This window comes from Kogia breviceps, chromosome 4 (genome assembly GCF_026419965.1).
Source record: "Kogia breviceps isolate mKogBre1 chromosome 4, mKogBre1 haplotype 1, whole genome shotgun sequence".
Taxonomy (NCBI): Eukaryota; Metazoa; Chordata; class Mammalia; order Artiodactyla; family Physeteridae; genus Kogia; species Kogia breviceps.
The window spans coordinates 142,689,252-142,708,735 of NC_081313.1; the positions used below are offsets into that span (position 1 = coordinate 142,689,252).

Genomic DNA, 19,484 nt, shown 5'->3' on the forward strand with positions numbered 1-19,484 from the left:
GGGGGCTACTCTTCATTGTGGTACATGGGCTTCTCACTGCAGTGGCTTCTCTTGTTGCGGAGCATGGGCTCTAGGCGCACGGGGTTCAGTAGCTGTGGCGCACGGGCTCAGTTGCTCTGTGGCATGTGGGATCTTCCCGGACCAGGGCTCGAACACGTGTCCCATGCATTGGCAGGCAGATTCTTAACCACTGCGCCACCAGGGAAGTCCCCTTAACAATATCTCATGGGCACCTTTCTGTCATTGCAAAGCAGTCTGTCCTATTCTTTTTGATGGCTGTATAAGTAGTCCATTGAATGAATGCACCATAGTTTATTAAACTAGTCCCCACTTGATGAACATTCAGGACATTTTTTCTGTTACAAAGTGTGTGGCAGTGCACATCTTTGTCCAGTCTCTGTGTACAGTGACACAGAGATTCCTAGCTTACTTAAATAGGCGATTACCCAATCAGTTACCTCTGACCCTTTAGATAGTTGAAACCTCCTCAAGCATACTTATCTACAAGAGAACTTTCTTCTCAGCCAATCAGGCATAGAAGCCTGATTGTTGATGTCATTGAGAAAGGACATTCTTTAGTATGGGCAGCCAGCTATAAGAAAAGCAAATGTCCACAAGGCGACATCAATAGAAACATAATACCTAATAAATACATAATACCATAAACATAATACCTAAACATTATACCTAAAAGGGTGGAGGTGAAACTTCCTCTCTTTGGTCAGGCAAACCACACCTGGAGTGTTGTGTCCAGTTTCAAAGCCAGCTGCAGATAGGGTGGGGTTGGAGGGTTGAGGGGGTGGATGGGGAGAGGTCTGGAAGCCAGTCCCTACAAAGGGTGATGCAGGGAACAAGGGCTAATCTGCTTTGAGAGAATGCTGCAGGTTCCATATCTCCTCAGGGCCGAGATGGAGAAGAGGGTCATCTTGTTCCTTATTCTAGGGGACCCCAGGAAGCAGAGCAAAGGTCAGAGGAAGCAGAACTGGGAATAGCCTAACTATAGCCAATGCTGGCTGCCCAGGAGAGGCTCCTTGAGGAGGAGGTTGGTCTGGGTCACTAAAGATGGTCAACCAGAGTCCCCTGGCTCCCCTGGGGACCGGATAAGAACAGGACCGAATTTCCCCTGAGCTTCCTTTCATCCTGAGAGTCTAAGCCATGTTGACTGCTGGCAATCAAGGGCAGACTGGTACCTGATGCAAAGTTAGCAGCACATAGAGGTAGGGACCTAGAACCTGAGGCATGTTCCTGGTAGTGGGACAACAGGCAGGACTGGTGTCCTCGCCGTGAGGCACAGAGCCCTGTGCCTCTCAGTCAGTGCAGGCCAGTGGAAAGGGCACCAATGTTGGAGTCTGACAGATCAAGGCTGGATTTTTTGTTCTGCCACTAACCGGCTGTGTGTCCTTATGCAAGTGACTTAACCTCTCTGAGTCTGCTTCCTCATCTGAAAAATAGAGATTATGCCATCTAGCCGAGAGTATTGGTTTCCTTGCTGGAAAACAGGGATAAGAATTTTTATCTCTGTGTGGTGAGAAGAAAATGAGGTAATAATGTTGGTAATGATGCCAGCCTAGTGCCTGGCATATGGTAGCACACAACTGTCAGGCCCTCTCCCAGCTTTAGTTAGATGCTCTTTGGTCGACTTTTGCAGAGTTTCCAGCCAGCTGATGGCCCTGGTCCTCCCCACTGTCCCTAGGCTGATAGTGTAGAGCCTCTTGGAGGCTAAGTGGGGGCAGTGGGGCTCCCTCTGTGGGTGAGTCAGTGGAGGGGACGGGGGAAAGGAGGACACAGAGACGTGTGCCGTGTTTGAGGGACACAGTTCTCAGGCTGAGCTGGAGAGCCTGGGTGCAGGTCAGAGAGGAGGGCAGGACCTGGGGAAGGGCTGCAGACATCATCCAGGGATTTCTCACTGCTCTTGGGGAGGCGACAGCACCCCTGATAGCACTGCAGGAGGATCGACGAGGCAGGGAAATCTGCTTGGGCATTGGGAGGGATTGGAGCTGGGGAGAGCAGGCTTTTCAAGGTCAGAAGGTTTTAGAAAGGGATGACAATAAATTGCAAGTTCTGGAATGTTAGAACTAGAAGGGGCCTTAAAGTTTGTCTAGTCTTCCCCCTTATGTATTATTGCTATTGTTGCTAACCTCTCCTTTTAGAAAACTGAGGCTGGGTGATGGAAGATATTTGTCTTGGTGTACGTTGACTAGATCCTACGATTCCTGAGCCCCACCTGTTCCTCATATTACGCCCCATGCCTGCAGCCTCTTTATTACTGAATTGGTTGGAAAGACTGATTAAATCTTTGGCTCCTCACTGGTGAGGATGCTAGGGCGGGCTCCCTGGGTACAAACCATCTAAAGTAGGTGCTGTCTCTCTGCTGACAGTCGTCAAGAGGGCACCGCCTGCTCTTTCATGGATGGACCTGGAGCCCCAGTTTCCCTGATAGTGGAATGGGTGAGGAGGACTGGAGGTCATCACGAAGTGCAGATGTGGACAGATTTTTGCTTTAGTTTGCAAGGTGCTTTCATGATGCCTCACTTCCCGTTAGCCCTTGGGGGACTTGCAAGATATTCCCATTTGCAATTGAGGAAAATGAGACTCAGATGATTCCTAATCTTTCATGAGCATGGCCTTGGTCCATGGGCTTCTTGTAGCTTCAGCTTCACCAGCTATGGTGTTGTCCCAGTGTCCCTGCTTAACAGTTATTTGCAGTTCACAGAAATTAAGTGGATGCCATAACCAATCAGCTGGGCACAGTTATGGGGCTGCCTCAACCTTTTAATAAGAACCTACTGAGTGCCAGGTACTTAGTGAGGTGCTATTGTTATTATTGTTTAGGAAATTTTATTACAAAATGAATACATTTCTTTGTTAAATAAACAATTGGGAAGTAGAAAGTGAGAACTCCCTTCCAATCATACATATATTATTTCATTTAACTTCCTTAATCTGACCTGCAGTGGATTCTATTATTATTCCTGTTTTGCAGATGAGGCAGCTGGGGCTCAGAAAAGGTGAGGGGCTGGTCCAGTATCACACAGCCTGCAGGGGTGGGCAGAGCTGGACCAGGGGGAGGCAGGAGCAAGTGAGGCCCCAGGTGCAGCGTGTAAGGAGGGCTCCCGCTCAGGGTCTCTTGCGTGCACTTGGGCGCCCCCTTCTGTTTTGCACCCTGCGTGCCTCACCTGCTTACCCCCAGATCCCACCCTACTGGGGCCCTTTCTTCCTGACTCCAAGGCTGTTTTATCTCCAGTGTGCTGCGTCCCCTCTCTTTCCTTGCCTTGTGGCTGGCTCCCAAGCCAAGGCTTCGGTCTCCATGGATCCTTAGGCCAGTTTTTAAGTCATCACCCAGTTTCTCTCTGGTCCAGGCTCCTCCCTGTGCCTATGAGGGAACTGAGGTACAGAGAGTGGACAGCTTGCCCATGGCCATCAGAGCGGGCAACAGAGTAGACATCAGGACCTCTGATTTCCTGTCCTGTGCCTTCCTCCTGAAGACCCCTTCCCTTCACCACGCTGTCACCCCTACCCACCAGCATCCCTGCCAGCCCCTGCCTTTGCCTGGGGAGGAGGCTGCTGGCCACTGTGACCTCCCAACTCCCAGTACCAGAGATCTACTCAGGAGTTTTCCTCTGGTCCAGGGAGAACTTCACTTCCCCCAGAGCTGCAGCATCTAGCTGACCTCAGGATGCAGCCAGTGCCCAGTGGCATTAGATCAGACTAAGTTCCCAAGTGGTCCTCAGTTTCCTCGTCTGTCGAACAGACATCAGCCATGCCTTCTTTCCAAGGCTGTTGTGACAGAAAAACAATGCTTGGGAAACTCTAGGTGTTTTGCAAATGTTACTAGCTATGCAAATTCGTATCGTTCATTCATACCTAGGAGCCTCTACTTCTGGCACCAGCACATGGCTGATCACAAGGCAGCTTCTGATGGGCTGAAGCATTTCAGTGCAGAAGCTGGAATGTAAATTTAATTCTGAATCTAGCCTTTTTCAACCGTCATCATCCTCTTGGGTGGAGGTTGTGATTTGGGCCCACGTTCCCACCCCCCCATCCCCTTAGCTGCTCACCTGTCGTCCTGTCATGCCGGCTCCTCCTCTGTTTTGGGGCTGGTGGCTCCTTCAGTTTCAACAGGATCACCTCTGTCGTTTCACTGTGTGGTCGCTGCCTGGCCTGCCATCTCTCTGGGCCCTTTTTTGCCCCTAAATCAGGACTTTCTGGTTCCAGCAGGCACCCCCAGGCCTCTCAGGGTGGGCTGTGGGATCCCACCCCCTGCCCTGAGCCAAGATCTTGTTTTGGAAGAAGGTCTGAGCTGGCTGCCTCTGCCCCACCGACGCTTTCTGTTTTTGGAAGGCAGGTTGGTATCCACTGCTGGCGGGTCACCTGATCTGTAGCTTTAAATTTAAAGGAACCAGGCTCAGGTGGGTATGGAATCCAGGCCAGACATGGCAAGAATGTGGATGGGGCTTCTGCTTTGCAGTGAGATTGTGGCACAGGAGCAGAAATGGTGGGTGGGGGCAGTGGCAGACTGGAGAGAGATCAGGCACCTTCCAGCTCCATCCTGATGTTTTGTGTGACCTTGGTCTTCCTGCTCTGGGGCCTGACTGCTGCCCTCACACCATGAGGGAGGGTCAGATGAGCTCATGCCCTGGGATGCCTAGGCGCTGAGCTCCCGTACTGCCCCATGCAAGGTGTGTGGGTGGTCAGCGCCTCCTTCCCCTGTCCACACCCACTCCTGTGGTCTGTGACGGAGGGGAAATGTGCTGTCAGCCCGGGAGGCAGGACAGTGATGCAGCCCCGCATTCTGAGAGCCCTGGGGCGCCTGGTAACAGGCTTGGCCTTGTTGCCCTTGGAGATTCCTGTCCAGCTCTGTCATCCTGGGAATGAGTCCTCTCTCCAGGAAAGGCCTAAAAACCATACAGACCAGGAGGAGAGTTCCCATGTGCCCGGTGGTCATCCTGGAACTGCTGCTGACCATCTGGGCATGAGGTCAGCAGGACGTGGAAATTCCCCATTCCTCTCTTTGTGTTTCTTTCCTCCAGAAGTCCAGACCCTCCCTTGGGCAGCTCCTCTGATCTCCAGAGAGGACTTTCTCACAGTAGACTGTTTTGTCTGGGTTCCCTCTGCCTGTAGCCTGTTTCTCCCCCTGCCCCCAAGCTGCCCAGGCTGGAGTCAGGAGAATAGCCCTGCCTGCCCCTCCACTGCTTCCCGTGAGTCCGCTTCCCCATTGGCTCCCCAGTGCTGAGGGAGAGCATGCGTGGTTTGGAGGATGTGGAGGTGGGGTTTCAGTTCCCGTATCCTGCATCCTGCTCTGTCGCTTGGCCTTACATCTGGGCATCTGTGAGAGATCTTGGCTGTGCCAGCCTCGATTCTAGAAGTATATGGCTGTCCAGGTCCTTCTGGTCCGTAGATCACGGTTAGGCTCTCAGGATGTTTGCACATGGCCTGTCAGGAGGCAGGCATAGGGTCAAGGGTTCCTCTGGCCCTTTCTGTCTCTCTGTCTGATTAGAGGTTTACTGGGGCTCTATTCTGGACCACTCTGAAGATACCCTGGTAGACCAGGTGATCTCCACCCCTGCTCTCATGGAGCTTCTAATCTATTGGGCAAGCCAGATGTGGAGTAAAAACATTCCCAAATCATCGCATAATGTCAGCTGTGAGTTCCGTGTAGGGTGAGTGTGGAGTGGCAAGCAGGAACCCGGACACCTGCTGTCACTTATCACCAAAGGTGGCTGCGGCCCCTCCGGTTCTTGGTCTCCCCATTTGTGGACTCCATTCAGCTCTTAATCACAGCTCACCTCCCAAGTGCCAGGCCTTTGCTGGCAACAGAGATGAGGAGAGCATGCTCCTGCCCCCAGGAGGTTCTCAGTCAGATGCACATAGGCTTACCCCAGTCATATATATTCCATACTGGGCGTAAGGACGTGCTGGGGAGGCACACAGGAGAAAGGGGAGCATAGAGGAAGGACGCCCCCAACGTCTACCAACATTTCAAGCTCCTTGCTGTATGCTAGTCATTGTGCCAAGTGCCTTACCCACACTGTCTTTTAATTCAGTGACCACTTCAAAGCTTTATTGCTCTGCTGTGTAACATTGACCTTTCAAGTTAAAAATAAGTCCCCCCTAAGCTGACTGGTGACTTTTGTGTTGGGTGTGTGGGCAGCTGTCCTTTGCCTCTGTGGGGCTCAGCAGGGCGTGGGTGCCTCTCAAGTGTGTGTTTCTCTTTTCCGTTAGTCTTTGGGGGAAAGATCCCTCTCACCAGAACTTTGTTTTTCTTCATGGCTCATGGCATCCCATGGTAATGTGGATCCTCTGGGCAAAATCCTTGTTTATCTCTTGTGCTGCAAGGCAGGGGAAACAGCCCTGAGGGTACCCGATTGATAGCCCCATGTTACCCTACAAACAGGCTTGAACTTGCATTTTGCCCATCTGGCCTGAGTCTTGGCAGCTGTGTGAGGAAAGCAGGTGACTAGCTCGGCTTTCTTAGGTGGAACTGGATTTTCATCTTGACCCTTACTTGCTGGCTGTGTAATCCAGGCTGAGTTACTAACCACTTACTTGGTGGTTACCTCACCAAGCCTCCATTATAAAGTGAGGATAATTTACTATGTATTTTAGGGTTGTTGTGCAGTTTGACTGAGATAATGCATCTGAAGGGCTTAATGCAGTGTGCCTGGCAAGTAGGTTAATGAATGGTGGCTGTTATTATTAGTCCCTTTTTACTCTTTTCTTGCAGTGAGCACTTGTGGGTGCTCAAAGGGCCTTTGAGGACTTGTGACTGAAATCGTTTTGGCCCTGAGGGTGGTGATCTTGGGAGGGAGGTTTCGGGGCCACAAGTCCTCTGAAGTCCCCAGTGGAGGCCTTCAGAGCTCTTTCGTGGTTAGTAAACTCTTTGTAGGGCTGGAGGCCGAATAAGTTTTTCAGCCTCAGGACCTTTGCACTTACTGTTCTCTCTGCCTGAAACATTATTCCCCCAGATATCTGCATGGCTAGTTCCCTCACCTCCTTCTATAAAGTCCCTGCCTCAAACTTCCTCCTTAATTTTTGTCCGTAGATGTTTTTATCACCCCTAATACTATGTTCATCTTTCTCGCTATGTATCTACTTATCTACCTCCGTCACTAGAATGTAAGCTCCAAGAAGGATTTTTGTCTATTTTGTTTGCTGATAATTACCTAGCACCTAGACTAGCACCACAGCACAGAATAGATGCTCAATAAATAATTGTGGAATGAATGAATGCAAGAAGGAAGTTTCTCTGCTAAGTCACAGAACTTGGATTCTGAAATCACTTTGCACAGTGGTTTCAAATGAAATAAAGCTGGTGAAATTGAACAGAGTAATGCAGAGCACTCGCCGCACAAGTAGATGGTGCTTTGATGGAAAATCCATCTGTTCATTAGAACTGGAAGGAGGAGGTTGACAGTGTCAATTCATAGAGTAAATATTAGTCAGGGGGTTTTCTTCTTGTTCTTTCTTTTGAAAAAGATAGTGCACATATAAATGGAACTTCAGATTGGATTGACTTGCTTATCCCTTTGGGCACAAGCATTTCATTTTAAAGATCACCGATTTAGTGTAGGACTTTCATTTTCCCTCTTCCGAGAGGGGAAGGGACTGCCCACAATCCCACAGTGAGTTAATAGCTAGACTATTTATTCATTTGATAAGTGTTTTTTGGGCGTTCCTGTCAGAGCTCACACCGTGCTGGGTGCTGCGGATGCAGTGATGCAGGGTCCTCTTCTTCTGAACCCTGTCAACAGGACATGAGCTCAAGTGTTTTGACTCCAAGGCCAGTGCTCTTTCTTGTACTCCACATTGCACCTCACAGTTGACTGCTGTTCCAAATGAACTGGTGGTACAGTGAGGCTGCTAAAAGAGACTGATGCCATTCTTAGGTTGCATTAATAGAGGCAAAGTTTCCAGATCAAAGGAGGTGACTGTTCTGCTCTGCTGTACTGTGGCAGAAGTGCTGTGTTCTCTGAAGTGCTGTGTTCTCTTCTGGGTTATGGTGACTGCCTTCTGGGGCACTGATTGACTAGGATGCCTCAGTGGCTTGGCCAGCCCCCTGACATACTGCTGTTGTCCTTACAGCCAGGCGGGCACCACGGCAGGGGCTGAGCCACCATCATGGAAGGGAGAGGACCATACCGGATCTACGACCCTGGGGGCGGCGTACCTCTGGGTGAGGCGTCCGCAGCTTTTGAGCGCCTAGTGGAGGAGAATTCCAGACTGAAGGAAAAAATGCAAGGGATAAAGATGTTAGGTAAAGCAGACCCTGCACTCTGCCTGCAAGCCTCCTCCCTGCAGCCTGCAGTGCCAGCTGGCATATGCTTCTGCCCAAGTCATCCCTCTCCCTCCTGCCCCACAACTGTGTCTTTGTGTACTTCTGTAGCACGGTGGCAGTATTCCCAGCCCTGAGTCCCTAGCACCCCAGAACCATGATGACAAGACTCAGAATACCTTGAGGGACTGAGAAGGAGGCCTGGGTTGGCGGAGAGGGAGCTGGCAGGCCCAATTAGCAGACAGGGAAACAGAATGGCCCATCTTCCAGAAGCACCAGAAATGGGGAGAGCTGGCATCACCAGGGCAACCGGGGTATGGTCCCCAAGTGTTAGAGCAGGGAGCTGAGCTTGGCTTGAAGCAAGGCGGGAGGAGGCCCCTTGGTTTCTCTGTTCCTGGCTTTTCCTCAAACTGTCACCACTGCCCAGAACAAGCCTGCTTACCTCCACGTGACTGACTGGTACCCAGCTCAGATGCCATCTTTTCCTCCATGAGAGGCTTTCATTGATTTCCCCATCCAGAGGGGACTCTCTTTCCTCCAAACTCCTAAAACTCTTCCTTTGCCTTGCTGCCACCTTCTCCAGGCTTAGGCTTTGGGGGTGAGCACAGCTCCCGATTTTCCAAATGCTTTCTCCTTGCTTGGCACATCTCTCCTTGGAATGGAAGATTGGGGAAGGAGGGATGGAGTTTCCCTGTCTCCACTTACAAAAGAAGGCAAACGAGGCCCAGAGGGGTGGTTGGTGTTATGGAGGGTCTCCTCCCTTCAGGCGGTCCCTGGCTGCCGGCCGTAGGCTATGGGTAGCCCCCCGGGACCATGATGGTGGGCCTAAAAGAGCCCCTGGCTTTGTGGAGTCCCCAGCCAGGTGCGGTGGGAGTGGGGCAGGAAGAGGGTGCCAGGGATCAGGAATTTTTTGTAGATTCCCCTCTGCTCCTTTTCCCCTGGTTGCAGAGCTCTTCCTTATCAGGCCTGTTTCTGGTTGTGGGCTAGAATGACGTGTGTCCCACTCAGCCCACAAGGTGATGCAGGGAGTGAAACCCAGGGCCTGCAGCTCCAGAACCCAGGTAGAAGCAGGCTTAGAGGCTTGGGATGGGAGAACGAGCACACTGAACTGAGTAATTCCTTTTGCTCCTCTTTCCCCTATTGTCTCCCCAGGGGAGCTTTTGGAAGAGTCCCAGATGGAAGCGTCCAGGCTGCGGCAGAAGGCAGAGGAGCTGGTCAAGGACAGTGAGCTGCTCCCACCGCCGTCTCCCTCTATGGCCTCCTTCGACCACCTGGCTGAGCTCACAGGTACAAGAGGAGCCCAGGCGGTCCTCTGCCTTGCCCGTACTCCTTACTCTCTAATCCCTTAACTGTGGACTCCCTTCTTAATCAGAAATCCACCTCTCCTTCATTTATCCTTAGGCCGCAGGCCATCCTCCCAGTCATGTTCTGGCTATAGAATCCCCCAGAAGGTCAGATTTGGAAAGGACTTTACAATAACCTTGTCCAAAAGTAGCTGGTGACTCAGCAGTCCTGAGGCCCTGGCAGACATTAGAAATAGATCACAACAATCCACTGCACCCAGGATGTGGACTCAGGATCTTTATCAGCGTAACTTATTCAGCAGATATTTAACGAGCAGCTACTATGTGCCAGGCATCGTGCTCCAGGCAGCCACTTCAGGTCACTAGAGTTGGAATCTGAGTCAGAAGCTCTCTGGTCTGGCCCCCCGACTTCCATTTTACAGGTGAGGAAACTGAGGCCTGTGGAAGAACTAGACTTGCCTATCAGCCTGCTGCAGTGTCTTTCAGATGTCAGGTCCATATGCTACCTATTAAAGGAAAGCGTTGACTATGACTTAGGGTTAAAGTCCTGTGTGTGATCACCGTGCATTCCTCTGGCATGTCCCCAAGTCCAGGACAAGGTCTAGGACTAGGGAGGAAAAGGTGCCCCCCGACATGGGGCTCAGATGCCTCCTGCTGCAGCCCCACCTTATGGTCTCAGCCCAGGCCAGTGTGCCAGCCTTCCATTTGGCTGCTGGCTATATTTGCTGAATGGACACATGGAGGAAAGTGATGCTCACAGAGTCCACTGGTGCTGCAGGCAATGGATGTTTCCAGCTTCCACTTGTCCATTCAATAGCATTTTCTGAGTCCTGGATGGGTTCCAGGCCCAGCCCCAGAGGGAGCCGTGCAACTCCCCTCAAGGGGCCCCCTGTGGCCAGAGCCCCAGGAATTCGGGGAAGGAGAGCTAACTTTGAGTCCTGGTTCTGCAGTTGCCAACTGTGTGACCGTGGGCCAGTTGGTGACCTTTCCATGCCTCAGTTTTCTTACCTTTAAAATGGGGACACGGAGCCGTCTTGAGAATTGGCTGAGCTAATAAATATAAAAACACTTTGTTAATTGTAAATTGTCATCCTTGTCATCATTGAGGCAGGTCCAGGGTAGCAAGGAGCAGTGGCCACCTTGGGATTTTCCCAGCAAATCCAGGGAAGATGGTCTCTCTGCCTAGGTCCTACCCCATCATTCCAGAGCCAGTTGTTCTCCCAGGCTACCGGGCCCTGCTGGGACCACCTCCCATTTTCCTGGACTCGTGTAGGGAACTCTGTCTGAGAACTTTCCTGGCCAAGGCTGTCCTTAAGTGGGCAGCATCTGGGCTTTTCCCCTTTCCCTGCTGCTCACCCATGCTTTTCTCAATTCTCCAGGAAAGGATGCAGATGTCCCAGCAACCCCCGCTGACCCTGCACGCCCCAGCGACAAGCCAGAGCCAGTCCCCAAACCTCCAGCAAGTGTAAGTTGCATTTGGAGTCATGGCTGAAAGTTGCCTGGATTTCAAGGTCCCATTGGCAGAACAGCAAAGAGAGTTTTGGGGTCAGGAAACCTGGGTTCTGACTTGCTGGGTGATGTTGGCAAGTTGATCTCAGTCTCTCTGGGGCCTCGGTTTACCCATTTTCAAATGAAGGTCAGAGTTAAATCTTACCAGGAAGATCCTGATATGTACAAGGAGTTCCTCCCATTTGCTAGGCTGCATAATGTTAAGCATGTATCGACTGCACGGTGCTCAGAAAGTAGGCGGATGTGACAGGGAACTCACCTCTCAACAGGGGCTCAGAAACTGTCTTCTGCAGGTTTGCCTTGAGAAGTTTTGCTTGGTATCCTAGGACTGGAAGGGACCCAGGTGGTCATATCATTTATTTTTATTTTTAAATTTTTAAAAATATTTATTTATTTGTTTATTTTTGTCTGCATCCAGTCTTAGTTGCAGCACACGGGCCCTTTCGTTGTGGTGCGCGGGCTTCTCTCTAGCTGTGACGCGTGGGCTCTGTAGGTGGCACGCATGCGTGCACGGGGGCTTCGTTGCCCTGCGTCATGTAGGATCTTAGTTCCCCCACCAGGGATTGAACCCATGTCCGCTGCAGTGGAAGGCAGATTCTCAACCACTGGACTACCAGGGAAGTCCCAGTCGTATCAGTTAGAGTCTCCATCCCACAGATCAGATCAGATCCAGAGAGAGAAGAACACTTTGTGAGGTCATGCAGACAGCTGAGGAAATGTAGAGGTGAAAGGGAAACTTTCTAGGGTGGCGCCGAGATCCAAAGCTGGGCCCTTGGTGGCCATGGGGCTCAGCAGAAGCTGAGCACAGAGGTCCTCCCATCCCTGCCCTTTCCTGGGATGAAGGAAGGCTGAATTAGCCTTTGTTCTACCAGGTTTAACAGCAATCCCAGAGCCAGTTGCTGGTCCACAAGGACCATCGGCCCATCCTCTGGTGGCACAACCAGTACCTTCTACTTGGAGTGGCTGGGAGATGTGGGGGAGGCTGGAGTCCTTGGCCTCCCTGGATTTGGGTGTGTCCTGAAAAAGTCTCTCCAGATTTGTGGATGTCTTGTTGGGACTTATCCCAGATCAGTCCACTCCCCTGGGATCTCTGGGGCTGGGTTGGCAAGGCTGGCACAGGACCACCATGGCTGTGGCCACACTAACTGTTGTCTGTGTTCTCCAGGTAACCAGTCAGAGACACCTAGGCCCAGGAGACAGCTCTGGTGCCATAGCAGGAATGTTGCATTTGCAGTCCTTAGAATGCAGTCCTACTTTTGTATTTATTAACGATATGTCTTCAGTTTCCTCATCTGCCCAATGGGGATATAACCTTCTGACCACTCCATGGGTTGCTTTGAGAAAATATGGAGTTCATGAAAACATTTTAAAAGTGTAAAGCCATTAAGAAAGATATGATCCTAAAGTGCTAGCGGTTTACAGTCAGCTAGTCCAGTATCCCTGTTTTACAGATGAGGAAACTGGCCATAGGGGGATGTGACCTTGAGTCACACAGTGGGTTGTGGGCCGACTTGCTGGGATTCATTCCTGCTTCATTGTCTGTGAGCTCATCCTGGTCCGGTTCCCCTCCTGCCCAGAGGACTTGGATGTGAGAAGGGGTTTCCTCCTTCCATTCTCTGACCCCACTGTACTCTCAGCCATGAGGCCCCAGAGGAGGGGCGAGGTGTTTTTCTCTCAGGCAGCCCCTGACCCCCTTTTTCTGCACAGAGCACCTCCTCTGAATTTGAAGTGGTCCCCGCCGAGGGGCATTCTTCACCAGAGAGCGGCAGCCACACCAGAAATACCACGGTGAGTGGACGGCAGGTCCCTGGGCATGTCCCCCGTCTCCTCTCTGTTTCAGTCACCTGGCCCCGCGTGAGAGGCACAGGACCCGCTTATATCCCCTGGGCACCCCGGAGTCACTAGGGATATGCTTGAGGGGCCAGCACCAGGGGGTGCTTCTCGCTCACATATGCAAATCCGTGGCTGGTGACTTCCCTGTGAACCACACAAGCACCCGACCATTGTGAAAGCCCGGGCACGTCGCCAGCCCTGCCAGCCCCGCTCGCCTCCGCCAAGCGCCAGGCACCTCCGCAGGCTCTGACTTAGCCTTTGGGCCTGTGGGCTCATAGCCTGGGTAGAGTAGAAAGGGTCAGAGAAACCCAGAGCAGCTTGAGGCAGGTGTGGCCCTTCTGTGCAGGCTCTTGGCTGCTCCCAGGCTCCCATTTGGGACATGCAGGTAGGAGGTTAAACCTTGCACTTACTTACACACACACGTGCGCGCACGCACACACACACACACACACACACACACACACACTCCCCTCCAGTTCTGGGGTGTCCACCTGGCATCCTCATTCTCTATTTTACCCTACTTGCTGCCTTTATTCCAACTATGTTGTCCTGTTCTCTCTTAAAATGGCAGACTTATTGGAGAACCACTGAGAAAGGTGTGGAACGTTCTTCAAAAGTCTTCAAGTCCTGCCCTCTCCTTCTCCTTCCTCACTTTGAGATTTTTTTGATTGTTACACAGGCAATAAGTGGTATAACCCTTCACTGATACCTTGGTCTCCACTGCCTCATTCTACCAAGGATTTGGGGCACAAATGTTGCTCTTTACATGTAAAGTGAATGGCTTTGGGAAGTGGTCACTGGGACGTGGAGGGAAGTGAGACAGGAAACTGCCGGTTTCCATTACAAACCTTGTAAAACAGTTTGACTTTTTAAGCTACAAATAGTTGATTAAAATGTTAAAACTTTAAGTTAAAAGCCAAAAAATTAGTTAAAATATAATTAAATTAAAAATATTGAATTAACAAGGCAAAAAAAAAATGTTGCTCTTTAGTTCACTGATTGCATCTTGTGTCTGTCAGTCCCCAGTGCAAGGTCCCCATCAAGTTGTCATGCAGCTTACACTAGCATGCCTTCAGTGATGAGGGGCTGCTCTGAGTATTAGAAATGTTCTGTGTTTTGTCCCCTGGGAACTTCTGTCCCCTTGTCCTGTTCTATCCCCAAGGGCTCTGAGAAGTTGGCCGAGGAGGCAAGACCCCCTGCTTAGAAAGCATTTCACTCTATGACCTCGGACTTCATCTCGTTAATAGGTTCCTCCTTAGCCCCACCATGTGCCTAGTCTGTGCTGAGCAAAGACAAGACAGCCTCCCTGCTTTCTGGGAGCTTGTAGGCCAGTCGGAGAAGTCAGGGCGATGAAACAATTCACCAGCCTTGAATAGAGCACCGTTCTAGAGTACCACCTCAAATCCTGTATGGAAAGAGGCAGTGGGGGAATGAAGGCAGAATTGAAGAAGCAGCAGCATCTGATAGAATAAGGTGCTAAGAGTATTATGGAGGCATTCACTGGACATCACACTGTGGCTGTCAGGGCATTTCCACTGCTGCAGAGTTCAGATGAGGGAAGTGACCATAGATGGAGAGTCAGGAAGCCCAAGTTCCAGTCGAGGCTCTGCCACTGACTCACTGGGCAACTTTGAGCAACCTTCTTCTCCCCGAAGCTTCGTTTCCAAACCGGAACCCTGAGGCTCCCTGTAGCTCTGGAGGCCTGTGACTGCCATAAGTGGTAGCAGCCCCAGACAGGGAACCTGCATAACTGGAGAATGTCCCTGGGCTGAGCTGGGATCAGAGCGGGGAACTGAGTCATGAGGAATGGGGAAGCAGAGGGAGAAAGGCTTGCGGCACCTACTCAGACTGTGGTGAAGAGCGATCCGCATCCCCTCCCCCTGCCAGGAGCTGGGCCCCCTGCCCCACGAGGACAGCAACCTGATGCTGCACCTGCAGCGCCTGGAGACCACCCTGAGCGTGTGCGCCAAGGAGCCTGACCACAGCCAGCTCTTCACGCACCTGGGCCGCATGGCCCTCGAGTTCAACCGGCTGGCTTCCAAGGTGCACAAGAATGAGCAGCGCACCTCCATCCTGCAGGTGAGGCTGGGCCCAGGGAGGGTGGCCTGGGGTCTGCCATGTGGTTCCCCCTCTGCTTCCTCCAGCTCTTCTGGGGCGTGCAGGGTACCACGGGGACTTCCGAGGGTGAGGATGGGGACCCGACTTGGGCTTCTTGTTCAAGGCATTGAGCAGGGTAAGGAATTTGTGAGAAGGGATGAGGAAGAGGCAGAAAACCGGGAAATAATGGTGTGGGTGATGCAGATTTCATGGTGGGGGTTACTCTCGAGGCTGTGGATGTGGTAGGTTGGCAGCAGCCTTGCCTTTGTTCTTCACATACAGGTGGGGAAAGGGAGGGGACAGAGGCCGGCCCCTTGTATGTTACTGTCCCTGCCCCCTGAGCCAGGACCATCATTATCCGCACTTCACAGGTGGGGCCACAGCCCTTGAGAGGTGATTTTTTTTTTTTTTTTTGCCTAAGGCCCCCCAATTAGTAGATGGCGCAGCTGGGATTTGAACCTCGGTCTGTCGTATTCCAAAGTCCATGCTCTTAACTCCCATCCCAACCTGCCTCCCCAATGGAAGAGGCTTCTTTTTATAACCCTTCCTGTGCTGTGGGAATGAAGTCAGATTTCCCTCCTAGGCCAGGCCAGGCCTTGGAACCATATGGTCCTTGGTTCCAGTAGACTCTTTATTGTTCTCTGACCTTGGGCAAGTGACTTCTCCTCTCGGTCCCTCACTGTCCCCATCAGTAACATGGGGCTGGAAATGCCTCCCTCATGGAATTGCTCTGAGTGTTAAATGAAGCCCCTTGTACAGTCTAGAACATAGTGAGTGCTCAAAAAGTGGTCACTGTTAAGATTTTATGGTGATGGCTCATCCACACTGGGCACTGGATCTGAGCCTTGAGGGCTTGGGGGTAGGGAAGGATTCACAGATACTGAAACTGAGGCTCCGAGAAGCCCTGCTTAGGACCTGAGTATCTGTCACCTTAGTGACAGAGCTATAACTCCAAGCCTTCCTCCCTCCTAGACCCTCCTCTGGGCCAGTCACCGCCCTGTTGTCTCACTCATGTCAGCAAACATTCAAGTGCCCAGTTGACGGATGAGGTGCTGGGGTGTCCACTGTGAGCAGCTTTGGGAAGGGCCTGGGTTGACAAAAACAGGAGGGGCGTCCAGGCTGGCGATAGGTGTGAGGAGAGACGGGGAGCAGAGGATTCCCACCTCCACCTTGGGTGAGGGGCCACACTGGGAGGCTGGAGGAGTGATTGGAGCCTGGAGGGCCAGGCCGAGGGAGACCACCTTCAGGTGTCAGCAAGGCCCAGAGATGTCAAGTGTCAAGGCTGAGCCACTGGGGAGGCAAACCTGGTGCGTTGCTTGTGGTTGGATCACTTTGAGTGTCAACTTTTCAGTTTTGTTGTTGTTGTTTTTTAAAATTAATTAGTTAAGTTTTGGCTGCGTTGGGTCTTCGTTGCTGCGTGCGGGCTTTTCTCTGGTTGCAGAGAGCAGGGGTTACTCTTCGTTGCGGTGGTTTCTCTTGTTGCGGAGCACAGGCTCTAGGCCTGTGCGCATGGGCTTCAGTAGTTGTGGCTCGTGGGCTCTAGAGCGCAGGCTCAGTAGTTGTGGCGCACGGGCTTAGTTGCTCTGTGGCATGTGGGATCTTCCCAGACCAGGGATCGAACCCGTGTACCCTGCATTGGCAGGAGGATTCTTAACCACTACGCCACCAGGGGAGTCCCAACTTTTCAGCTTTGAAATAAGGATTGATACTGGGCCTCATAAAAGGGGTCCTGCCAACCCTTGTTATTAAAAAAATTTTTTTTATTGACGTATAGTTGATTTACAATGTTGTGTTAGTTTTAGGTATACAGCACAGTGATTCAGTTTTATATATACATATATATACACACATACACAAATATTCTTTTTCAGATCTTTTTGTTGTTGTTGGGCTGTGCTGCGCGGTGTGTGGGATCAATCTGACCAGGGATTGAACCCGTGCCCACTGCAGTGGAAGCGCGGAGTCTTAACCACTGAACCAACAGGGAAGTGCCCCCACTGTTATTTTTTATCAGGCTCTTATTTGTTTCCTTCTTAGCTCTTATCATAGTTTGTAATAATTTTATTAATTGGTTTCTTTACTTTGTGTTTGGTTTTTTCCCTTGTGTTCCCTGCTAGAATGTAGGCCTCATAAGAGGGGCAGGTACCTTGTCCGTCATATGCACCACTGCATCCCAGTGTCAGGCACTTCATAGGTGCTGAATGTACATTTGGTGAATGAACAAATGAATGAATGAACTAATGAACTCACACATGAGCTCTCTTAGCCCCTTTGATGGAAGGTGATGACTTTTGTGACAATCTCTCTCCATCTGCTTTGTGCCCTGGGCGTTTGCCTCTTGCCTAGAAGGACGGCATGTGAGGCCTTGTCCTGGCCTTCCCTTAGAGACCACAGCAGGATGTTCTGTTCCCTGGAGGCCCCACTCAGGGCTGTTGCATCCTGGGCATTTGCCCAGCCTGTGGGTGGAGGTAGATTAATCTGGTTCCTCCTCATTCATTCACTGATTTGTTTCTCAGTTCACTCAGCATTTCCAAGGCCAGGTATGGCATGAGGCCTCTGCTGGGCATTGCAGCCAGTCATAATGGTTTTCTATTCCTCCATGTCTGACCACTCACCAGTTCCAGGCTGTGTTCTCCTTCCAGCCTTCTCAAGTCTTTCCTGGGTTAGTCAGAAAGGGCTCAAGTTTCGCTGTGGAAACAAACAACTCGGAAATCTCCCTGGATAACATGAAAGTTTTCCCTCATAGTCTGTGTGGCAGGGGCTTGTTTCTGCTCCACAGTCACATTGTGCCCTTTGGCAGCCATAGGGAAAAAGAGACCAGGGAATTGTGCATGAGCCAACCCAGAAGTGACACTCGTCACTACCACTCACCTTTCATTGGTCAGAACTGGTCACATGGTCACAGCAAGTCTGGGAAATGGACATGGAAGGGAGCAGGTAGAAGGTCTGGTGAATATCGCTCACTGTCTCTGCCCTCAGCCCAGCTCACAGCCTGCCACCTCCCTTCTCTGCTCTTTCATCACAGGCGAAAGAGGTACCATTTAGGATCTGCCAGATGGAGTTTAATCCCCTTGGTGATTCCCAAGAGCTGTACAACCTCATGCACATTATTTCACCTGCACTAGCCTACATTGTTTTTTGGCCACACCAGGCAACTTGCGGGATCTTAGTTCCCTGACGGAGGATTGAACCCGGGGCCTTGGCAGTGGAAGCATAGAGTCCTAACCACTGGACTGCTAGGGAATTCCCTAGCCTACATTTAAAATAGAGATGAATTACGTAGCTTTGGGGAAGCTGTGAGGCTCCACCGAGGTGGTGAGTGGAAGAACACCTTGGCCATTTATGGGTCATGGGTTAGGTGCTCACTAGGTATTTGTTGAGCGACTGAGTCGCTTAGTACTGACCTGGTGCATCACGCTCACTAGTCAGAACCTCCCTTCCCTCCATCTGTGAGACCCCGAGCCTGGCTGCCCATCTTCCATGCCCACTCCACCTTGCAGCACTTCAAACACATGTCCTCAAAGGTTATCAAGCGCCTGGCAGCTCACGAGGCACTTGCACTCTCCCGGTCTCGTTTGTCCTCATAGCAGCCCTATAAAGGAGGCAGGGGAGGAGCAGTTGTCCCACTTTGTAGGTGGGGGAACTAAGTGTGTCTCAGAAGTGAGGGAAGGGCTTCCCTGGTGGCGCAGTGGTTGAAAATCCGCCTGCTGATGCAGGGGACACGGGTTCGTGCCCCGGTCCGGGAAGATCCCACATGCCGCGGAGCGGCTGGGCCCGTGAGCCATGGCTGCTGGGCCTGCGCGTCCGGAGCCTGTGCTCCGCAATGGGAGAGGCCACAACGGTGAGAGGCCCGCGTACCGCAAAAAAAAAAAAAAAAAAAAAAAAAGAAGTGAGGGAATCCTGAGCCACACTGGGAATTGGTGAGGTCTTGACCTGATGCCCTGTCTTCTGACTTGCCGGCTGACAACCTTGTACCCCGGCTGCCTTGAGTACTCTCCAGATCGCCTAAGCTCTAGACCTACTACGACTCAGGTCCATTCAGCCAATCAGTCCTGCGTTCCTTCAACAAAGTGTCGAGCTGAGCTGGGCCCTGGGCTAAGGATCCCGCAGTGGACAAGAGAGTGGCGAGAGGATCCCAGGTGTCTGGGAATTCATGGACTAGTGGGGTGGGGGGGGACATTAAGAAAGTAAGGACACTGATGGTTCTTTAGCTCTAATTGTCACAGGTACCAGGGAGGGTGAGAGCAGGGGACTGTGAGTGAGGATAATGGAGGTGACCTAACTCACCTGAGATGTGGGAGTCAGGGAGGACTTCTCGGAGGAGGTGACGTTTAGGCTAAGACTTGAAGCAGGAGTAGAAGTCAGCCAGGGGAAGGCTGGTGGGGAACAGCATTCTAGGCTGTGGGAACAGCAGTGAAGGAGGAAGAGGGATGGTGCTCTCTGCCTTGGAGGAACAGAAGGCGCTGTGG

The 19,484-nt window shown here is 51.6% G+C and overlaps 1 protein-coding gene across 17 annotated transcripts in view; it reads left to right on the forward strand.

The window, feature by feature from the left end:
- The window catches only part of TNIP1 (TNFAIP3 interacting protein 1), a 51,859-nt gene that overhangs the window by 13,431 nt on the left and 18,944 nt on the right, over positions 1-19,484 (forward strand). For 10 of the 17 annotated variants that reach the window (XM_067032042.1, XM_059061512.2, XM_059061515.2 and 7 more), the window contains exons 2-6: positions 8,083-8,254; positions 9,425-9,559; positions 10,956-11,041; positions 12,793-12,873; positions 14,806-14,997. In XM_067032042.1, coding sequence (XP_066888143.1) covers positions 8,119-8,254; positions 9,425-9,559; positions 10,956-11,041; positions 12,793-12,873; positions 14,806-14,997 — 630 coding nt within the window. In that variant the 5' untranslated portion in view covers positions 8,083-8,118. The remainder of the gene's footprint in view (positions 1-8,082; positions 8,255-9,424; positions 9,560-10,955; positions 11,042-12,792; positions 12,874-14,805; positions 14,998-19,484) is intronic. The other 7 variants (XM_067032049.1, XM_067032051.1, XM_059061519.2 and 4 more) reach the window with 1 other exon arrangement.